The sequence below is a fragment of the Balaenoptera musculus genome, chromosome 20 (genome assembly GCF_009873245.2).
Source record: "Balaenoptera musculus isolate JJ_BM4_2016_0621 chromosome 20, mBalMus1.pri.v3, whole genome shotgun sequence".
Lineage (NCBI taxonomy): Eukaryota > Metazoa > Chordata > Mammalia > Artiodactyla > Balaenopteridae > Balaenoptera > Balaenoptera musculus.
This window is the reverse complement of record NC_045804.1, coordinates 52,199,721-52,220,982: the sequence shown is the minus strand read 5'-3', so window position 1 is coordinate 52,220,982 and position 21,262 is coordinate 52,199,721. Positions and strand designations below refer to the sequence as shown.

Sequence of the window (21,262 nt, the reverse complement as noted above, 5' to 3'; positions counted from 1 at the left end):
TGTTCAGACTGGCGGTGGCCCAGGGACGAGGGCGGGAGCAGGGCAGCCGTGAGCAGGGGACACGCTGTTGGGGGTCGGGAGGGGGAAGCACAGGAGAGAACACGGAGGGCAGGCTTGTCGGGAACCAAGACAGTGCGCTCCTGAAGGAGCTGGGCCGGCTGGGGGCCAGGGGCTTCCGCGCAGTAAGGCGTCCTGGGAGGCACTTTCCGCGGGGGCGGGGCGGTTGCTAACGGATCCCCCAGTGGAAGATCAGGCATCCGCAGAGCACATCTTTCAGTCTTGTGCCAAACCCCAAATCTGTGTAAACAGCGTCTCCTTGGAGCCCCCCACTTTGGGGCTCACGGGAGGGGGCACTGAAGGTCTGTTTGACTTTCTCACCTCCCCTTGACTTGCTCAGCATGGAGCCCCGGCAACTCGTGGGGCGTCTTTGAACCAGAGCCACGGCGGCCTGGCTCGGCCACACGGAAAGGCCTTTCCGAGCCAAACGCTCAGCCGATGTCCGCACACAGCGGCTTCTGTTCTTTTGACTGAGTGGGCTCTAGGCACGGCCCAGCCCTACTAGCCGGCTGACCTGGACCAGTGACTTCACTTCTCTGGACCCGCAGGCAGGGGAGGGGGTAAGAAGCTGGTCGGGTGAGACCGTGAGGACCTGCCGTCCAGGCCTGGGGCGGTGCCGGGCAGGGAGGCTCCCCCTTTTGGGAGATACCCACGCCACCCTGAACTGAGGGGCGGCCCAAAATTGGCAAGGCATCCCGAGCGGCTGGGATGGGCCACTCGGGATCTGTTGTCGCGTCAGGAGCCACCCTGGGGTCATGTGGCATTTTCCAGCTGGATTTGGCCAGGCCTGGTTTCCCCCTTCAATGGCGTCAGGCCCACGGTCCCAGGCGGCCGGCAGGGCTCTGGAGCGGTGGTGTGAGCAGTTAGTAGTACCCCAAGCATAGGGAAGAGAGCCACGACCCCATCACCTTGGGTGCGTTTTCGATGAAAGTAAACTTTATTAAAGTAACATCATAAGTACTGTTTAACTGAACTGATGATTAATTATAAGCATTAAAATCTGGATACTATATAAAGAAATTCAGATACCTGGTTACGACGGGTACTTTTGTTCCACTGAAACATCATTATAATTAATAACTGTAACCAAACCTTAGTTTTCATTAGCCCCAGGACACTGCGCTGCGCTCCCGGCAGAGCCCTGGACCCTCCTCGCACGGGGCCGCTGCAGGATTCCCGACTGTCCCTCTGCCCCAAGGACTGTCAGGTTCTCTCCTGACCAGTGCTCTGAGAACCACCAGCCGGCCTGCAGCCGGCACTCCTGCCTCTGCAGCTCCGGGCTTATACTGAGAGTTCTTTGTGTAGACTAGTGAAAGATCATCTTTTATCTAGTTGGGTTTTCTAGCCTAGCCCTGCTGAAGGTAAGTGTGGTTTTCCCGCCTTTATTTTGAAAAGTGGGCCAAGACTCATCTTTCCTCTAATTGCTTCTTACGGCTTCAGAGTTCTCCCACCTCCATGCCAGTAACAGAAAGCATTTGCCTCTTTTCAGAAGTGACTTGCTGTCCTGTTGAGTCTCCAGTTTGATACAGTATTTGGATGGATTAACTCATTGCTTTATTTCTCACATTGGCTCTGTCCTTTCTCTTTTTTAAAAATTATTTATTTATTTATTTTTGGCTGTGTTGGGTCTTCGTTTCTGTGTGAGGGCTTTCTCTAGTTGCGGCAAGTGGGGGCTACTCTTCATCGCGGTGCGCGGGCCTCTTACTATCGCGGCCTCTCTTGTTGCGGGGCACAGGTTCCAGACGCACAGGCTCAGTAATTGTGGCTCATGGGCCTAGTTGCTCCGCGGCATGTGGGATCTTCCCAGACCAGGGCTCAAACCCGTGTCCCCTGCATTGGCAAGCAGATTCTCAACCACTGCGCCACCAGGGAAGCCCTTTTTTTCTTTTCTTAAATAAATTTATTTTTGGGTGCATTGGGTTTGTTGCTGTGCACGGGCTTTCTCTAGTTGCCGCGAGCAGGGGCTACTCTTCGCAGCTCACGGGCTTAGTTGCTCTGCGGCATGTGGGATCTTCCCGGACCAGGGCTCGAACCTATGTCGCCTGCGCTGGCAGGCGGATTCTTAACCACTGCACCACCAGGGAAGTCCCTGTCCATCCTTCCACGCCTAATTTTTCTTGGCATATTTCTTACACGTCTTTATTTAGTCTCAAAAGAGTACAGACAGAGCTATCTGTTCAACAGAATCTGAAACCTAGGTGTATCTCTGCCATGAGCCCGCAGCCCCCATCCCCAGGTGCTGTCTCAGGCCAGAGGGGGGGGGATTTACGAATGCGGGAGCCTCCCCGAGAGCCAGCCAGACGCTGGGGAACTCTCATCCAGCGGGTCTGGATTTTTGATTGGACTCTGCTGGCCCCCGAGTCCCTGATGGGAATCTCTCGGTTTCCTCATGCCTCGGCATTCTGGTCTCTAAAGTGGACTTTTCCAACCACCTTGGGTCAGGACTTGGCAGCAAGCTGGTGATTTCCTGCACTGGGTTTGGCAGATGTCTTAAATCCTGCAAATGGTCCAGCTGGGTCTGAACTGGCTTTGAGGGGAGCCCGAGGCTGCAGAAAAGGCTCTCTTTCGCCTCGGCCTGTCCAGCCACCTGAGGCCTGTAACCTGTCCCTGCCCACCCAGTGTCTGGCGCTGCCGCCCCTGGGTCTACCCACCCGGGCTTTGACCCCTGGTTCCGAGAGCACACCTCCCATTCCTAGAGCCGGACCCCCTGAGGAGGCTGGGCGAGCCCTGTTCCTTCCTGCGCAGCAGCGAACAGCGTCTCAGCCGGCTCTCCACGCAGCGGGGACGGCTTTCTGTGCCTTCCGGGGGCGGGCTGAATCTGCGTGGCTGAGACTTGTCTTTGAAACAGCTGGGTGCAGAAATTACAGCTTCCTGGTGACGATCGGCTCCACTTTGCATGGTAACGCAACATGTCCCTAATGACTGAATTGTTTATTTAATAGAGAAGTCACAACCATTTGGAAGTTTAAATATAGCCTCCAAAAAGCCAGTGAGCTCAGCTCCTGGTGGCTGCGTGGCCCCAGCCCCATCCCTGCACTGAACGAAGCCTCAGCGATGGCTTGAGGAAAGTCTTGAGCATCACTAACCCTGTTGTCTTTGCTGGTGAGTCTCCCCTTAGTTACGTGCAAGGCAAAAACCCTACTTGCAGGTTGTGAGTCAGACGGGGAGGTTCACAGGTGCACTCTGCCCCATCCCCCGAGTCCCCCCGAGTCCCCCCGACCCGGAGCCCCAGGGAGTGGCCAGGATGGATCCCAGGGATGGTTTCTTGGGGACCGAAACAGAGACTGTCCAAATCGCATTTGGAGCCAGCCCGCCCCTAGGACCTTCCAAGCAAAGCTGCCCTTTTCCTGTTTTTGTTTTTTTTTTTAAAGTGGGTAGTTAGGGCACCGTCTCAGGCTTTGTGAAAAACCCAGGGCTCTGTCGTGCTGGGGAGTTTTTAGATCAGAAGCCATATTCCTTAAATGGCCTGAGGACTCACCATCCTCTCTCCCCACAGGCCAACCACCCGTAGCTCAGGCCACCAATAAAGACTGGGAGACGGAGAACAGTGTACAAGAGTTTATTTAATTGATATCTGAATTTAGTTCTATCATGTGGGGCCCATGTTACAAGTTCCATCTGGGTCCATTACAACTCTAACCAAAAAAAAAAAGAAAAAAAAAAAACTTAAAAAATCCACAACTTTTTCCATGTCATTAAATATATTCATATATAATAACCATAATATATTAGTATGCATTGGAGAGGAACACTGACCCAAACAATATGTCATGGTCACAACTAAACATTTACAATTCTGAGTGAACAGAACTCGGAATGCAGGAGGGAGTCGGGGGGAGGGCGGGAGGTGCCTTGGGGAGCGGGGAGCGGGGCTGGCTTGGATCTGGCGGGGGCAAGGCCCCACGAGCACACATTTCGATACCCCTAGGGTATGGCATGGCTGCGGCCCAGTAACCCCATCCATGGGTCTGGTCTGTCCACTCTGCAGTCTTCCTTTGAGCATTGAAACCCTAACATTTTTCAGTTTCTTAAAGGACCATCTCCCGATCCCTCAGGGTCTCCTTGATTTCAGTCTCATTCCAACCTGGGGCAACCCCAAGACAGTCTGTGCCCATTTCCTGCAGCTACTATGGAGGCAGAGCGCCAGGCGGGCGCGAGGGGCCACCTGGGGCAGCTCCCGGCCTCCCACTTACCAGGACCTGAGGATGCCGCCTCCTGCCCTGCTCGCTCGGGACAGAAGCCAGAGCCGGCAGGTGAGTCCAGGGGAGGCCCCCATCCGGCCCCCTTCCCTCTGCCCCAATCTTTAGCATTACCGTGTGTCAGAGACACAGGGGGGACCCTGCTGGCAGGGGCTCCAGACCACCCAGCAGGTAAGAAAGTGGGCAACTTGGAAATTTTTTTTTTTTTTCTTTTCCTAAAAAGACTATTCTGGTATGTTTTTTTCTTCAAACACCTACAATATCACAACTCTGGTTAATACACTCTTCAAAACCTAGTTCCATTTTATATCCTTTCCTAACTGTACAAGCTGGAGCACCTCAATTCCTATTTCCATCTCCTCCCGGGGAGGGGGTGGCGAGGGGAGGAAGAGGGGTGCTTTCCCAAGGATGGGTCCTCACCCCCAAATTGGTGGCTGGATTCAGAGGAGCGGTGGGCTGGGTCCGTGGAGTGGGGAAGGCGGCCTGCGAGGACTGATACCCCGCCAGCGTCCTCACCCCGTGCTGGCTGATCTGGTCACCCTGGCATTCCCTAACATGCCCTAGAGGCCAGGCTACGTTGCTCTCGGGGTGCCGAGCAGGAGGGCGAGGCTGGAGGCTGGTTGAATTTAAAGCAAGATGCAGTGCTGCTTGGCAGGCCGCTGGCTCCGGAGCGGAGGGGCCTCGGAGACGACCAGGGCAGGCCCCTGGTGATGGGGGCTGAGACTCGGGCCCACTCGGGTGGGAGGTGGTGAGGCTGCCGTGGCCCTTCTGGGCAGAGAAGCCAGGCCGGTGTGAATAGACGCCGGACAACTGGGCAGGGCAGGGCCTCTCCAGGCCTGTGGGCCAACTACGTGCGCTCGGACCACACTGGGCAGTGCTAGAGGGCCAACTGTGTGGAGAGGTCCCTACGCCCCCAGCCTTGGGCTTGGATTCAGGCAAGGCAGCTACCCCTTCCCAGGGCAGTTCTGTCTTCCCCCTGCCCCTGGGGGCATCTCTGGAATCCCTCCAAACACCCCCAGGCAGCCTTTCTCCCTAGACCTTAGGATCAGCCACGGCCTGCCTGCCCGCCATCTGGGGCTGCCAGGGGCTGCCCTGGGGTCAGTTTACACCCGGCCTCACCCACGGCCCTGGCTGCCACCTCGGAAGATGTGACTGTGCCCATCCCTGCCCCCACTTCCTAATCTCTGTGCTCCAGGCCCGATGCCATCACCAGGGCCAGCATCTCAGGGGTGACTCACCCAGGAGCACCCCCTGCGAGGGAACCACGGAGGGTCAGACAGCCCATCTCTGCCACTTATCTGCACGGGGACACTGGGGGTGAGAACCCATCCCTCAGGGCTGCCACGACGGTAACAGGAGATCACAGGGCTAAAGTGCCTGGCGCAGAGCGTGTGGGGGCGCGGTAAACGGCAGTGGCGATGGGGGCCGAAGCACGGAAGCCAGACCACGGGGCCCGAGCCTCAGCCTTGGTGTGACCCTTCTGAGCGGCCAGCCTCCAGCAGGGAAGATGAAACCCCTTTCCTGACAGCGAGGAGCCGGGCCTCGACCTCCGTGTGCGGGCAGTGCCGCGGGCGCCCCCAGGCGCTGGCCCCGTGTGAGGCCATCTTCGGGGGCCGCCGGAAAGGAGTGGGCGAGGTGCTGCCAGGCGGTGCCAGGCCAGCCAGGTGGGTGGCCCCTGCTTAGCGGCCTCTGTCCCTGCTCTGGGGGAGCCAGGAGTGAGGGCCTCAGCAGGCGCTGGCCACGGCTTCCTCGGGACCCAGCACCCTAGCGCTTCCTGCCCCTGCCAGCCCGCGGCTCGGGCACGCCGGCACCTCTCCTCCCCCGCCGGGCGCCGCGGCCGTACTCCAGGCCCTGCCCAGCTGTGGACACTGCTCGGGGCCTTGTGGGAGCTGAGGTCATCACACAAATAGCGTCACCGCCGTCAACCCCGCCCGTGCCCCTTCCCCGGAAAATGTCACAAAGGGGCCGCTTGCAGCCTGGCAGAAAGGAGACTCTGGGAGGTTTCGCGATGCCGCCTCCGTCAGGCAGCTCCGCGGGCTTCTCGGGGGTGGCCCTGGGCCCACTGCCCTCTGCCTGGCCCAGCACCCACCCGTCAGCGGGGCGGGGGCTTCCCAGCCGGGGGACCGAGGCGGCGCGGTGGAGACCACGGGCCGCCCGGGGAAGGCCCCCCCCCGCACGCCCCCAGGGCGCTGCACATGGGGCTCCTGTGGGAATTCCCGAAGAAGGGTGTGGGCACAGGGCGGGCTTTTCCGTGTTAGGCGGGGAGGGGGGGCCGGGCCGGGCGGGGGGCCTGGGGGTTCACAGTTCTCCTGTGCCCTTCCCTACCCACCGCTGCGGCCCGCCTGCGCCCGCCTGCCCCGGCCCCGGGGGGAGCGCCTCTCTGCTCTGGAGGGAGCCCGTGAGGTAGCTACATCTCGTCCTCAACCCGCCGGGCCCGGCCGCGTGGGGTGGGGCGGGGCTGGGGGCGGGGCCGCCGAGGGCCCCGCGCCGGCCCCGCCCCCACCCTCCCCCGAGCTGGGAAAGCCCTCCCGGGCCAAGTCCACGCCGCTGCGGTGGCGGGTCGCCCGCTCCCGCTCGCCGGCCCCGGCGCCCGACCCGCCCGGCGCGCCGCTGCCCCCCCGCGCTAGGCCTTCTTGCACTTGCCCTTCTTCTCGCGCTGCTGGAACTTGCGCAGCCGCCGCGCCCACGTGTCCCGCCACTGGATCACCAGGCTGCTCTTGTCTGCCACAATGCCGCTCTGGTCGGGCGAGTCCTCCGCGTTGCCCAGCAGTAGGTACTTCTTGAGGGGCTTGATTTTGGGGCACTTGCAGGCGATGTCCCGCGAGCGGATCCACAGGTTCTGGTCACCGCGGCGGATGCGGCTGGTGCCCTGCTTGTACACGGAGATGATGTTCACCGTAAACTTCCACCAGTCCCCCGCCTTGTCCGCCTTCAGGATGTGGATCTGGACGGCTGCAAGGAAGCACAGGCAGGAGGGTGGGCCACGGGTGCCGCCTGGACCCCGAGCTCCTGTGACCAGGAGGGCCAGGGATGGGGCGGCCTGTGTGATGGAGAAGGAAAAGGAGACCCAGAGCTGGGAAGTGACTGCACGGGGTACCCGACTGGGGAGTGGGTGTGTGGTGGCAAAGCTGATACTGGGGCCAAGGCCGCTGTTCCCAGAAGCCTTATGTCCTGTGTTGAAGGTGCCACCCAGCACTGTCTTTGGGGACAATCCTCTTTAGGGTCCAGGAAGGTGCTGTAGGTACTGACCACATCCCCAGAACTTGGCAGAATCCAGCTGCCGGGGCAGGTGCCCTCCATGAGCATAGCACTGGCGCCTCGGCACAGGATGGGGGGAACCTCCTCAGATGGTACCCCCTGGGCATTTCCAAAGGCCCCGTCACTTAACATCAAGCCTCATGACACCCCTAGACATACAGCCTTGCCCTTGATCCAATCTCAGAAAACCAGAATGGGGTCTCAGTGCCCAGGTGCAGTGCACCCTGAACAGCCTTTCAGGGTGGCTGCAGCGTCTCTACCGGAGTCCAGGATCCTTGTACTGCCCCCCTCCCATCCCTGCCAGTCTGCCTTGTCTCCCTGTCCTCAGGCCATTCCCCTCCCTTTCAATTCTCTGCTACTCTTTCCCTGAGTAGAAGGGGTTCTCAAGCTGGAGCAGGCATCAGAATCCCCTGGAGGGCTTGTCAAACACATTGCTGGCCTCACCCCAATTTCCGATTCAATAGATGTGGACTGGGGCCCAGGACCGCACACCTCACACACATTCCCAGATGGTGCTGACCCAGGGAACACACTTTGAGAATCGATGCTCTAGTAAATGTTAACAGATGTTCTTTCTGCAGGATATTAAGAGATACTTCATAAGAGGAGGACACACCTTTTTGTTTTAAGGGGGGGGGATTTTGCTCAAATATGTGAAATACTGGCTTAAACAAAGGAAGTCGCCTTAGTGCAGGACTTTTCTGAGCCTTTAATCTACAAACTGTGTGCAGACACGCGTGTGTTGGCTTCCCAAACAACTCTGAGTGCAGGACCCTTTGGCTGGTGCATCTCAAGGCACCAGAGCCCCATGGAGCCTACCTGGGGAACTTCTTGGGGGGGACACAACCATTCCAGGGGTAAGTGCAGAGGTCTCTGTTGTACTAACCCCCATCCAAGGGAAACTTGGCATCCTTCCCCATCCCCGCGGTCAGAACATGGCGCCTTCCCCTTGCCACCACCTCCTATACCCCTGGACAGGCTGAAGATCATGGTCCTGAGCCCGCCTGAGAAAGGAGCTTGTCTCCCCAGATGACAGGTGAAGAGACCGAGACAAGGTGCACTCCACCCACGAGGACATGTCCCCAGGGAATGCCAAGAGGTCATCACTTTCCCACTTCGCTCTGGGCACTGGGCCCACCCACAGCTCGGCCTGGCCGGCCTCTCTCAAGGTCTCTGGGGGCCACTCTGCCACCTTCACTCCCCAGGCCCTCCCCATTCCCCTCCTGTGCCCGCACTTAGCTCGGGGTGACGGGAAGGGGCAGGGATGGCTGGGCCCTCCATCGAACACCACCCGACTCATCCTTCTGGGGCGAGGGAAGTGGCGGATTTTCCCATATTTTCATTTCAGCTGTTCCTGGGCATCCTCAACTTTGCACTCCAGTCTGAGGGCTCCAAAGAATGGCTGCCATGGCAACCATTTCCATGTTTTTGTCACCAAGGGACTCAACACTCAGTGTGAACTCTGAGGTGGGGGTGGGGAGCCCTCCAGCCTGGAGAAGTGGCTGGGCTGTGTGTGTGTGACTGCGCAGATAGAGGTCACCGTGGCAACTGCGTGCCCCTCAGCTAAGCAAGCGGGGAGCCGCCCCCAGCATCCCCGAGAGCCCCGGTTTCCTCTCCTTGGGACTGAGCTGAATACAGAATGAGCCTCCCCCAGGATGCAGCTGTTTGCCTGTGTGGGACCCCAGACCCCCGGCCCAGCCACAGTGTCCCCCCAACCAGGGTGGGCTGGGGTGGCCGACAAGGATGCTGCAGAAGGCACCTCTGGCTCAGGCCCCTGGAGAATGTGGCTTTGATCATCTATCTGTTGGTGTTATGAGCTGAACCGTGTATCTCCCCCCACCAGCAAAATTAATACATTGAAGTCCTAGCCCCCAGTACCTCAGAATGTGGCAGTATCTGGAGATAACTTAATTACCTCTTAATGACTTTATAACTTCCTCTTAAAGGGTGGGCCCTAATCCAATATGACTGGAGTCCTCATAAGAAGAGATTAGGACAGAGACACGCACGGAGGGACGACCACGTGAAGACACAGCAAAAAGACGGCCGCCTACAAGCCCAGGAGAGAGGCCTCAGAGGAAACCAACCCTGACGATGCCTTGATCCAGTACTTCCAAACTCCAAAACTGGGAGAAAATGAGTTTCTGTTGTTTGAGCCCCTCAGTCTATATAGTACTTTGTTCTGGCAGCATGAGCAAACTCATGTCACTGGAATCAGACTCGGGATCTTGGGCCTCAGCTCAGGGCCGGGTGGGAAGGCAGAGCTGGTGAGGCCAGAGAGCTCTCTGGACAAGCTCAGGCCCCGGGCTGGCCCCCAGGGGCCCTTCTCACTCCCCAGCCCTGTAGGAACGTGACCCTTCCCTGTAGGAGGCCTGGAGACCCCTGACCCACCTTCCCTGGTCTGCCTTCCCCCCTCTTCCCCCTGGCAGGGCATCCAGAGCAGCTGCCACCCTGCTTCCCCGGCCTGGAGGGGACCCACCTAACACTGAGGACGCAGCCCGGAGGGGGGTCTGGCCCCGGACACCTTGCTGTCCTCACGCATCCAGGGGCCGAAGCAGTGGACACAGGCCGATGGGGACGAAGCACTGGTCCTTGTCCTCCTTCCACCCCAGCAGCACCCTGGCAGCCGGTGGGGACGGCACGGGGCCGGGGGCAGGGCAGGGGCGGGTGGTGGTAGACTCATGTGATTATGCTGGAAAGAGTCCACATTTCCACTGCCCTTGGCAACGCCTCTGCATATTACGCAGCCCACCAAGTATGAGCTGCGCACACAGTGCGCAGGCCAAGTCCCCGCGGTGCACACACGGCTGAAAATACCCAGAACACACATTGAAACTGTGAGCTCAGGCAGACCCACTCGGCGAGCATGCAGGGCTCGGCTGCCACCTCTGATGCCCTGCTGCCTGGGAGCCAGGAATGACCGGGGTCTCCTGGGGGCCTGTGGCACCGCCCAACCAGGGCAGGGATTGTGGGGGGAGCACTTGGTGCAGCGGCCGTGGGCGCACGGTTCCCAATGGTGGGCCCCTTACACCCACATGACGCTCACTCCAGGCCAACGACCCTCAGTCCTAAGCCCCACATCCCTGCACCGATGTCCTAAACTGGCCTCACAGGGAGGATCCCCCATCCCTCATTCAGAAATGAGGCAGATGAGACAACCCTCAGAAAGACAGACGGTGAGATCAGACCCTATCAGACCGGGCAATAAGAGGCGTGCTGAGATCCCCCCCTGCCCCCAGGAAGAGGTGGGGGTCCCAGCACAAAGCCACCGGGGCCAGACTCTGAAGCGCAGACGAGGGAGTGGCTGAGGCCGACTGGCCAGGAGGGGAGGCTGTCCACACCTGCTGGGGCCCCGCACTCGGGATAAACATCCGTGTCTCAAGGTCCACACTGTACATGCCTGCCCGCCCTCCCTCTGAGCCCTGCTCACCCAAACAGTGAGGGCTCAGGATGGAGCGGGTGCCCACAGAAAAGCAAGGGGAGCACGCAGCCTCCGGAGAGCAAGGAGTCAGCCCCTGGGTCCCAGGGGCCAGGCTGCACTTAGTCTCCTGGCCTCAGGGTCCCTGGGCTGCCAGTTTCTGCAGGAAAACGTTCCTGCAGCGGGTCCCGGGGCTCTGGCGAGGCTGCAGACAGCCCTTAGCAGCTGCCCCCCTCAGCAATTCTGGGGCTCATGGGAAGGCCTCCTGCGCCAGGAGCCCTCCTCGGCTACCAGGGCAGGGCCCTGAGGACTGATCTCCCCTGCTCGCCCTCCAGCCAGCCTCCTGGCTACTAGGGGCATGCGCCTCTCCGGCCCTCGGCAGAGGCCTGGCCCTCGCGGGCTAGCCGTGACTCCAAGGGGGAGAGGCGGGAACTGAGGGCCAGCCCCCGGAGGCCAGGGCCAGTGAGAACAGCCGGTGCCAGCACCGGGCTGGTTCTGGCCACTGGGCAGGGGGCAGGGAGGCAGGCCCGAGGCCTCAGCCAGCCCCGGGGGTCCTCTCAGCCATGTTTGTGGCTCAGCCCGAGGCCTCCGCGTGTCCTTCTGTAGGCACAGACCTCTGCCCATCCTTCCCGGGGCGCCTCAACCTCCACTGCGTCCCAGCGCTGGGAAAGTACCAGGCCAGCAAAGGCAAGCTGAGAAGTGGGGAGCTCCAGGGCCCATCCGGGCTTGGATTCCTCCAAAGGGCGCCACGCAGCCCCAGGGCAGCCCCCTCCTCAGTCCAGAGCCCCTGTTCTTTCAAATCCTCCCTCCCCAGCTCCGGCCCTGGCCCAGGAGACCGAGAGTCTGTCAGCTCTGGGCCCTTCGAGGGCCTGGCGTTGCCACCACCTTGGACAGTCTGTGGCAGGCGGCAGCACCGGGCCGACTGATGCCCACGCCCCGCTTGCAGGTCTCGGGGATGTCCCGCTGGGATCAGAGCTCCCGGCCAGCCAGGTTCTAGGACAGCTGCTAGGTCAGCGAGGAGTACACAGTTAGTGCCTATCCATCGGCCGGCCCAGCCCGAGACGGATGACCTGCTGGGCGGGGCCTGGGGCCGTGGCCATGGCTCAGACCTCGGGGGGATGGGGGGGGGGCGGCGCAGGGGGGCCGCCCGTCTCCTCTCCCCTCAAGCTTGGGACGCCTCTGCACGGAGGCGTCCTGCCTCCTGGAGGTCTCCCAGATTTATGGGCTGCTCAGCGTGAGTCCCCGGGGGCTTCCCAGCAGCTGCCCCTCCCAAGGAGGCTTGGGTGGTCAGGCGTACCTTCCTGTTGGGCCCGTGCAGCCAGGGAAGGCTTGTCGCCCATCTGCCTCTGAGACAGCAGCCAGGACGAAGCGGGGGAGGACACTAGCCCCACAGAAACCATTAAAACCACGCGGCCCCATAAATCTCCCAGCACGGAAAGCGTGTCATGAGTTGCAGCTGCTTTCATAAAGTGCAGCTCTGACCACATGTTTCCCAGCCCCCTGTGAAGGTCAGAAACGGCCGCGCAGGGCCAAGCCTTGTTCGCAGAGATGCGAACCTGTGGCGGGGTGGCCGGGCTGGGGCAGGTGGGGGGGTGGTCACAGCAGCCCCGCCCAGGCGGAGGGCTGGAGGCGCGCTGCGGTCAGACCCCTCGAGTCGGAGTCCTCGAGAGCCCCGCCCACCAAGGCCCCACCTCAGACCTTGAGTGAAGTGCGGACACCCAGCTCGGGGCTGGTGAAGGCTCCCCCCTTTCCCTCCTCAGCCAAAGAAGCACTGGTACGCCCCTCTCTCTGAGACCGCCAGCAACACAGAGGCGGCCTCAGCTTCCCCTGCTGGTCCTGGTGCTTGGGCTCTGTTCTGGGGAGGGGAGGGGGGTGAGGTGCCTGGGACTGTCTGATGCCGGGGGCTCCCTGGAGGAGGGGCCATCAGGAGAGCTGGGAATCAGAGAGCCGGGCTCTGGGAGGGTATCAGGCCTCTGCCCTAGGAGATGGTCTGGCCTGGCCAACACCCCCCAGGCGAGACGTGCTCAGGAGACTGGCCGCCCGGCTTTGCAAGAGGCTCAGGCAGGGGAGTGGAGCTGGGCCCTGCCCAGCGGGGTGCCCTCCTCGCGGAGGCTGGTCTCCCCTGCAATCAGCCCAAGGGAGAACGCCCCGGGTGCCCCCCCTCCCAGCCAGAAGCAACCGACACAGCCCAGCCAACTCCTGATCCGGTGCATGTGCCCACACCCATCATGGGCATGGCCCCAGCTGTCACGGTGCCACCCTGGAGGATGGCCGAGGCTCCCCGCCCTCCCCCGCGGGCCTCACATGCCTCAGGAGATGCCCCACCGGCCTCTGGAGGAGGGCAGGCAAGAGAGGCAGCCTCCCCGCCGTGGCCTCAGCCCAGACCCCGCGCCTCCAGGGCTCACGTCCTGGCGGCAAGTTCATACCAACTCCTCAGCGGGGCCCCCGCGCAACGGTTCTGCCACAGCTGTTGGCAGCAAACCCTCTACACGGAGCAGCCCCTCCTCCCGCGCTGGGCTGGCACCCAGGACACCGTGCGTGGAGCCCTGTCCTGGAGGACGGGCGTCCAGCAGCAACTTTGGTCCCCTTGTCACCCTCTGAACATGGCACTTACTCAGCTCCTAAGAGTCAAACCACCCTCAACGGCTGGAAGCTGCTTCTCCAAGAACACCCAGAGAAGGGGCCTCAGGCCCAGAAACAGGGGCCAAGGCAGGATCCTACCAGAGCCCTGCTGGGGGAGGCGCCCACTCCAGGGGTGACCCTTCGCGAGCCTCTGAAAAGCTGTTGTGACCTGAGGCCAGGCCTGCCTCCCCGCAGGTAGCCCAGGCTGCTGAGAGGCTGCGGAACTCTCAGGGGGTCCCCACCTCCCGTCAGCCTGAGCCTCACGTGAGCAGGTAAAGCGGCAGGTGTGGCAAGACCCCAGGACTAGCGACAGTACTGGGGCCCTCGTGCCAAAGGCTCTAACCCCGGGGAAGTAGGGTGTCAAGACCCACGAGATCCATTCCACTGGGGAAAGATGCCCATCCGAGCCCCACCTGAGTGGGAGAAGTGCTCTGTGATCCTGGAGACAGGTGGCCGGTGAGCCGGGACAAGACAAGTGTTGCCCCTCTGTAGGGGAAGGCGGCCGGTGTCCCCAGGCACCTTGGACAGATCCCCACCTTCCCCCACCCCCGGTGTCCCCGTCTGTGAGATGGGAGGAGACACCTTCCATGAGACAGCCTTCCCTACCCACACCTCCTTTCTAAAAACAGGATGTTCAGAGGAGAGGATGCTCCAGGGACGGGGACAGACGGGGCCCCAGCAGGTCCCTCTGGAGCCTGGCACCCTGCAGCTGCGGGGGCAGCAGAAGTTTTTGGAGGCCCAGGCTCTGGGCTCCCCTGTCTGTGGGGATGGGGAGGGCTGTGGCCCGTCATCCCCATCGCGCGGCAGGAGGCCCTGATCGGTGCAGTGCCTTGCGGGCTCAGGGGCCTTTGTCGAGCTGTCACTGGGGCCCCCTGGCCCTCCCTGCCCAACCTGGTGGTCACCCGCATTCTGCGACCTCAGGCTGACTCATGCCGACCCGGCTCCCCATCTGGCCTCCATATGGGGCTGGCACTCTGAGGGGGGAGGTCACATCTGGCTGGGGAAATTGGAGGACCCCCAGGGGGCCGGTGACCCCCCCCCCCCCGGGGAAGGGTCAGTGAGCCCCTGACACACCCGGCCACGTGCTGCCGGCAGGGCTGCGTCCCGCTCCCCGGAGCTGGGGACAGTGCTGGGGTGGGGGCAGGTGGCCTCTCCCAGCCATCCCCCCAGCTGCCTCCCGGCCCCTGCTAACCGCCCTGAGGGGGCCAGTCCCCAGGGTGCTCCTCTGCCCACCCCAAGCCCTGCAGTCACGGCCTGCTGCAGACACGGGAGCCGGGCCCCCAGGACAGGGTTGATACCTGCGCCGCGTTCCGCCCTTGAAGGGACCGATCCTGGTCAGGAACAGCTAGTGACCCCACGGTCGAGGAAAGGAAGGGCAGGGGCGTCAAGGGCGGGAGAGACCATCATCTGCCTCGCGGCCCCGTGTCCCTGTCGAGGCCTGAGTGGGGAGGCTCTCCCCCTCACCCCTGCCCACCTCCTCCCAGCCTGAGCAGCCAGACAAGAGCCCACACGGGCCGTGCCCACCACCTACACCAGCTCCGCGGGAATCCGCGGTCACTCCGCCACCAGCATCGTCTCCGCTGCCGGCTCGGCCTCCCCAGCCTCCATCACGGACCCGCGCGTAACCTTCCTCCACCGCACAGCCAAGCCCACGGCTGCATGGCCACGCCCACCCCGCCACTGTGCCCGACGTCTCAGCCCCACCATCTCGTCTCCCACAGCCCCACTTCCCTGACGCTCCCCCCAACGCCACGGTGACCACTCCCGCTGTTGCCCCACGGCGACGTCTTTGTGGCTTCTCAGGAGCCAAGAGTCCCGGGGGGGAACCAGTCCGTGAGCCCTCGAAGGGGGGCTGCCCAAGGCTCAGCGCCCCGGCACGGGGGGCGGGCTGGGAGCACAAGGGTCTCAGGCCTCGGAGGCCCCGGTCTGGGCCGTGCTCTTTACCTCGTTGAGTCTCAGCGTCCCATCGGCAGGAATAAGAAGCCCTCCCTCACAGATGGTTCTGAGGATTTGCTAAGGGTGAGAATGAAGGCTGTGAGGTGCCCATCCGGGGCCTGCAGGGGAGGGACGGACACCGGCCTGGCAAGGCCTCTTCTCTGGGGTTTCCACTGCCCCAGGAGATACAAGGTTCTCGGGGGCGGGGATCCGCTTAGGTCCCCTGGTAAGCACACGCGTGCACACATGTGCACACACACAACCTCATGAACCCAGCTCCTCCCCACAGATGCCAACAGAACTTCCGCTTCGAGCTGTATCCTCGGAAATCATCGTTGAGGGATCACGGGAGGAGTGCTCGAGACAAATCATCTTATGCACAGCATTCTGATTTTCCAGCTGGTGGTGCCAAAATGTCTTTCAACAAAAGGGGTGACTAATAAACGTTTCTGGGAACGAATCCTTTTTCCAAGAACTGGCAAAAGTGAGATGATCTCACCTTTCAGAATGCGAGCTGTCTCCTCCCCCCACCCCGGCGCCCTGCCTCTGCATCCCAGGGAGGAAGAAGAGATGGGTGGCAGCCCCCTTCTGCCAACGTGAGCAGGACTGGCGCTCGGTGGCCTCAGAGGGGCTCCTGCACGCGGACATGAGCCCAGCTGCCGCGGCCCACACCAGCATCTCTCCCAGCCTCCAGCCCTGCACCTCCACACTCCCTCTTCTCCCGTTTCCCTAGCCTGCTCCTCCCTCTGTGCTCAGACAGACACTTTGCTCCCTCTGCCTGGGAGCCCTGCTTTGCCCCGTGAGCACTGGCTACCTGCGCTCCCTCCTCCAGGAAGCCCTCCCTCCACACCCTCCCTGGAGGAGGGACCAGGCCCCACTTACGTCCCACCCCAGGCCAGACCCTGGCCCCACGTCTCCCTTCCCTGCTGTCATTTGTGTGTGCATCTCCCCTGTGATTCCGGAAACTCCTGGAGGGCTGAGCCTGGGTCTCCTCCATCTCTGTAAGCCCAGCACCCGGGACGGGGCACGCAGCAGGCGCCTAATGAGTGTCCGAGGAGGGACTGGCTGAGGTGGGGACGCCATGTGAGGGAGCAGGACTTCCTGGGACGTGTGTGCGGGGCCCACGCATAATGGCCACAGGAGCCGAGGGGAGGTCGCGCAAACACGAGGAGGTGAGTGAGGACCAGATGGTGGAGCCTCCCAAGGAGCACGGGGACCAGCGAAGAGGAAGCGGGGGAGGGAGGCTGAGGGGCAGGGGCAGGCCGGCGCCCCTTCCACGCGGGCCAGGGCTTAGAAAGTCCACTCCCCACGCCAGCCGAGGGGTGTCTCAGCCTGAAGTCATTGCCAGGCCTCAGCCAAGAGGTGCAACATCCCTACAGTAAATGCCCCGGGGGCAGCGTCACCTGCGTCCCGTCGCCTGACTCTGTACACACCGAGGTCCTGGAGCCCCGGGCTTCTGGGTAGACGCACCACGGAGCCAGCGACTCCAGGAGGGACGCACGCGCTCTGCCTGCATGGGCGCCGCCGAGCGGATGCCGGCTTCATAGATATGCTCACACGTGCACACTCGTGCACACACCTACACAGGCACGCTTGCTGGGAGCATTTACGCCGAGGAAGGGCCCCTCTAGGCTAGGTTTTCCTGGAAAGTCGGCAGGAAATGCTAACACGCTAGGAAATAATAAACACCGTCTTCCATGTGCAACCGCCCCGCCCCGAGCCTTCCCACGGGCGCTTCCTCAGCATCTGCAAGGTGAGCCGGATTCCCCTAGAGGGCAACAGAGGACTGAGGTGGGCCCAGGGCGGGGGGGGGGGGGGCCGTCAGTGACAGCACCACCACGGACCCCTGCCCCTTGGAGATGGCCCAGTGAGGCCACCATCCTTGCCACATCTAGAAGGACGTCGTGTCCCCTTGATCTCACCACCACAGGACAGATCAGGAAGCAGGCCCAGCCTGGTCCGAAGTCACACAGCAAGTGTGCAATCTGCCTCCGGATTCTGGGGCCAGTGCCCCATTCCCTACAGATGGGACTGGAACAGCTACCCTTCCCTGTCCCGGGGTCTCCCCAGAGCAGAGAGACACGGCGGGCTCGGCCTTGAGGCCTCCCCCCACCTACTGGGCCCTGTCTCACTGGGAACACGGGCAGGCCCAGCAGACCCCAAGCCAGCCCGGGTGATTGCTCCTTGCCCCCTGCTCCCCACGGCCTCCTGCCCACCACCCACCGCCCGGCTCAGCGGAGACCCAGCCCCAGGTCCTCCAGCCGTACAACGTCAAGACTCCTGAGCTGGCCTCAGAGGAGGAAGGGGGCCCTCTCTTCACTACTCCCCCCACCACCACCAGGTTCTAATTAGCAGCTTCTAGAACGTCCAAGTGCCCTGGCTGTAAAGTGAAGGAAATGTGTTTCCTAATTGGCTCCCTGCCGGGGTGTCAGTCAGAGAGCAGGGATTATGCGGCCCCTGTAGCCTCCCTCCCCGGCCTTCCTGGGCCCGCTGGCTCCCTTCTCGCCCTCCTCCTGCTCACCTGCCCAGGTCTGCTCGGGTGTGGAAGGGACACCTCCACTCACACCTCATCTAGGGGCTCAGGGGCCCAGCAGGATGCGAGGAAGATTCTCCACAAGGTCCGCAGACCCCGGTGGGAGACCTGGCCTCCGGCCTCAGAGCAAGGCCTGCGGCTGCTGCCGGGCTGACCCCCCAATGCCCCCGTGGGCCCCCGCCCAGCCCCTGTGGGTGCCACTCACTCCTCCCTCCACAAGCCTCTCCCTGCCTGCCCCCACCCTGCTGGGGTCTGCCAAGCCCTCCCCGGAAGCCCCTGTGATCCCCTTCCTGGCATCTCTTTGTCCTGTCTCCTGCGTGAACACGCAGGCCTAGTTGCTGAGCTGGGGTGGGCTGCTCCCCAACTCTTAGGTAACCCCAAGAGTATCACGGACGGTGCTAGGGACCAGAACGCCCCTCCGAGAGTCTTTGGGGGGTGGGCGGGGGCAGTGCCAGTCCTGGCCTCGGGGCAATGGGGGGGGTCGGTGATGACATTAAAGCTGATGGCGCAACAGCTCCGGACGCGGCCAGCGCTCTACGGGGGCACCCCGCTTCTCTCCTGCATCTGCTCTCCTCGAATCTCGCCCCGCAGCAGAAACGTGGACGCCTGGGCAGCGTGCTAGTAGCAGTGCAGGGCCAGGAGCTGGCGGGGAGGTGGCATGAAGCCGCCATGAAGTCTGGGAAGGTGGGCATGCCGGGCCGCTCCTCACCCCTCCTGGTTTGGGGACACATGGGGCCCTGGGGATAAACGTGATGGGGGAGGGGCGGGCAGGGAGGCTGGGCCTCTGCTGGGCAAGTCACCTGAGCCAGCTGGGCCAGGGGCCCTACCTAGGACACCAGCTTCCCTCGGATAATCCAGGAGGAAGTCAGGTGCGGGGAGGGAGGATGGAGTCAGGGAGCAGAGGACAAGAGGAGCCCAGAGGCCGAGCCCCCTGCCCTTGTTCCCTGGGGGGCCCATAGCGGGGGCAGGGCTCAGGGTGGCCCCTCTGGGAATATAACAAGAGGGGGCCAGGCCCCCTCCTGCAGAAAGAGGGACCTGCCTGCTGCTGCGGGTGGGTGGAGACAGGAGAGCTCAGAGGGGGCCAAAGTGTCCCCCACAACATCAGGGGTGGGGGAGGCAGAATTCAACGGAGGAGAAGAAGTCAGAAGAGAGCAAAATGAGTCCCACGGAACCAGGAGGCAAACGGATCCATTTGGGTAATTGTAAACAAAAGTCCTATCTTCCCTTTCTTCACGGAAGAGCAGAACGGGGGTGGGGGGGCTGCAGTCAACACCTCACACAAAGTCTGCGCGGCGCCCCTCCTCCCAGGCCCCTTCCCCAGCGTCTGCAGAGAGGATGCTTCAAGACCGGATTCAAACCACCCTTCCCCCCGGCAGCCCACCTGTTCCTTCACCCCCCCCCACCCCCACTCTGGGTGGGGAAGGAGCAGTGGTGGCAGAGTGACAGGCCCAGGACTCTCCTCCGTAACCCTGGCTCTCTGGGCCTGGACAGCCTCGATGGGCCCCCAGCCCTAAGCCTGGGACACCGCACGACCCTTGGGCACTCCCACCCGAGTCCCACCTCCCGTCCCCGGCAGACGCTGTCGGTCCCGGGACAGGAGCATGGACCACACAAGCCTCATCCAACGCCACCTGGGGCCTCTGGGGGCTGCTGTCAACCTGGGTCAGAGACAACACTCCCTTCATCTTTACGCCACCTCGACGTTTGTTTTCAAAATCAAGGTTGGTTTTCCCATGAGAGTCAGAAGTTTCTGCACCGCCTTGGGATGCAAGCACTCAAAAGAGGCTTTTTAGGAATTCACCGCGGACCCAGAGGGCTCCGGGACAGGATGCCCACGGCCTGGCCGCTTCGGAACTGACACGCCAAACCCACCAGCCGCTCCGGCCTCATCCTGCGGGGCGTGCAGCTGGATCGTGGGATTGAGTCCTGGGCTTCCGTGTGGGGTGTGCGTGTGTGTGTACACCCGTGTATATGCGTGCACGCCCACACGCAGTAGAATGAAGATTTAGAAGTTCAACGTTCCTTTGAGCTCCTTTGGGCCTCACCTTTCACTTCATTTTGCTAAAAGGTCCTGATCGTTGCCCTTATTAAAGGAGAACACCTTGCATTTGGTTCAAACAGCGGGCCCGGTGAGGCCCCAGGGGGCCTGGCATCCCAGGCCAGGCTGCCGGACCCCTCGGGTCTGGGAGGGATGTCACGCGGGTTCTGGACGAGTTCTCAGCACCGGGTCATCTTTCCCTTCCCACCCCACTTCTTCCCTGCCCCCCAACCCAGCTTCCAGGGGACCAGCCGAAGCCACTCCTTCCTGGGAACCCACCAGGCACCTGGCCCCATGCTGGGTGCTTCCATATGACACAGTCGGGGCATCACCCTCTTGTTACAGACAAGGAAACTGTGGCTCAGAGAAGCAACTGCACTTGCCCAGGTCCCACGGAAGGCACCCCGATCAGGGTATAGACTAGGAATGCAGGGCAGAAAACACAGGCCGGTCGCCTTTCCCAGAGGCAGCCGAGTGGGGAACTCACCTCCAGGAACCAGAGGGAGGAGGAACGGGCAAGACAGGCAACACCCAGCTGGAGCGGGGAGGTGGGCAGAGGGGGATGGGCAGAGTGGACTCTCGTGGTCCAGGAAAAGGAGGCCCAGCCTCAGCCTGAATCAGCCGGGCCTACTGGGTCAGGAGGAGGGCCCCAGGGTGGAAAGAGCCAGGCCTGGGCTCGGGGCCCCTGGGTGGCCATCCAGGCTGTGGCCACTTCCCGGCCGGGCGTCCGACGCCCTGACCTTCCCCAGCTCTACCAGCAGACGGCTGGACAATCTCGTCGGGACTTCTGTTTGCCTCTAGCTATGTGCACAACCTGCCCGGGGGCTGCGAGGGGCTCCCCAACTGCCTCCTACCCGCCGTGCGGTCAGCCTTGACCCTGAGTCCCGTGGTGTCTAGCCGGCCCAGGCCCCCAGCCAGTTCGGACACTCTCAGGGCCCAGAAAACACAAAGCTGGCTCCTTACCTCCCGCGGGGCGGGGCTGGCGAGAGCGGATTCGGAGAAGGGGTGCAGGGGTCCCCACCCCCAGTGCCAGGGTGGATGGCGCACGGGGAGACTGGGGGACGGACTGGACACCCTCTTCCCAGGAAGGGAGCCTGAGGCCTCCGGTGACAGGGAATCTCTGCAGCCCCCCAGCTCCCGGCTGGAAAAGGCCCTCAGGGACCCCAAGGCTGTGTTCAAACTTCAGAATTACCAGCGAGCCC

The 21,262-nt window shown here is 62.3% G+C and overlaps 1 protein-coding gene across 2 annotated transcripts in view; it reads right to left on the bottom strand.

The window, feature by feature from the left end:
* Positions 1–3,600: 3,600 nt before the first annotated feature.
* NTN1 (netrin 1) overlaps positions 3,601–21,262 on the bottom strand; it is a 192,320-nt gene continuing 174,658 nt past the window's right edge. For both annotated transcript variants that reach the window (XM_036837372.1, XM_036837373.1), the window contains one exon: positions 3,601–7,208. In XM_036837372.1, coding sequence (XP_036693267.1) covers positions 6,880–7,208 — 329 coding nt within the window. In that variant the 3' untranslated portion in view covers positions 3,601–6,879. The remainder of the gene's footprint in view (positions 7,209–21,262) is intronic.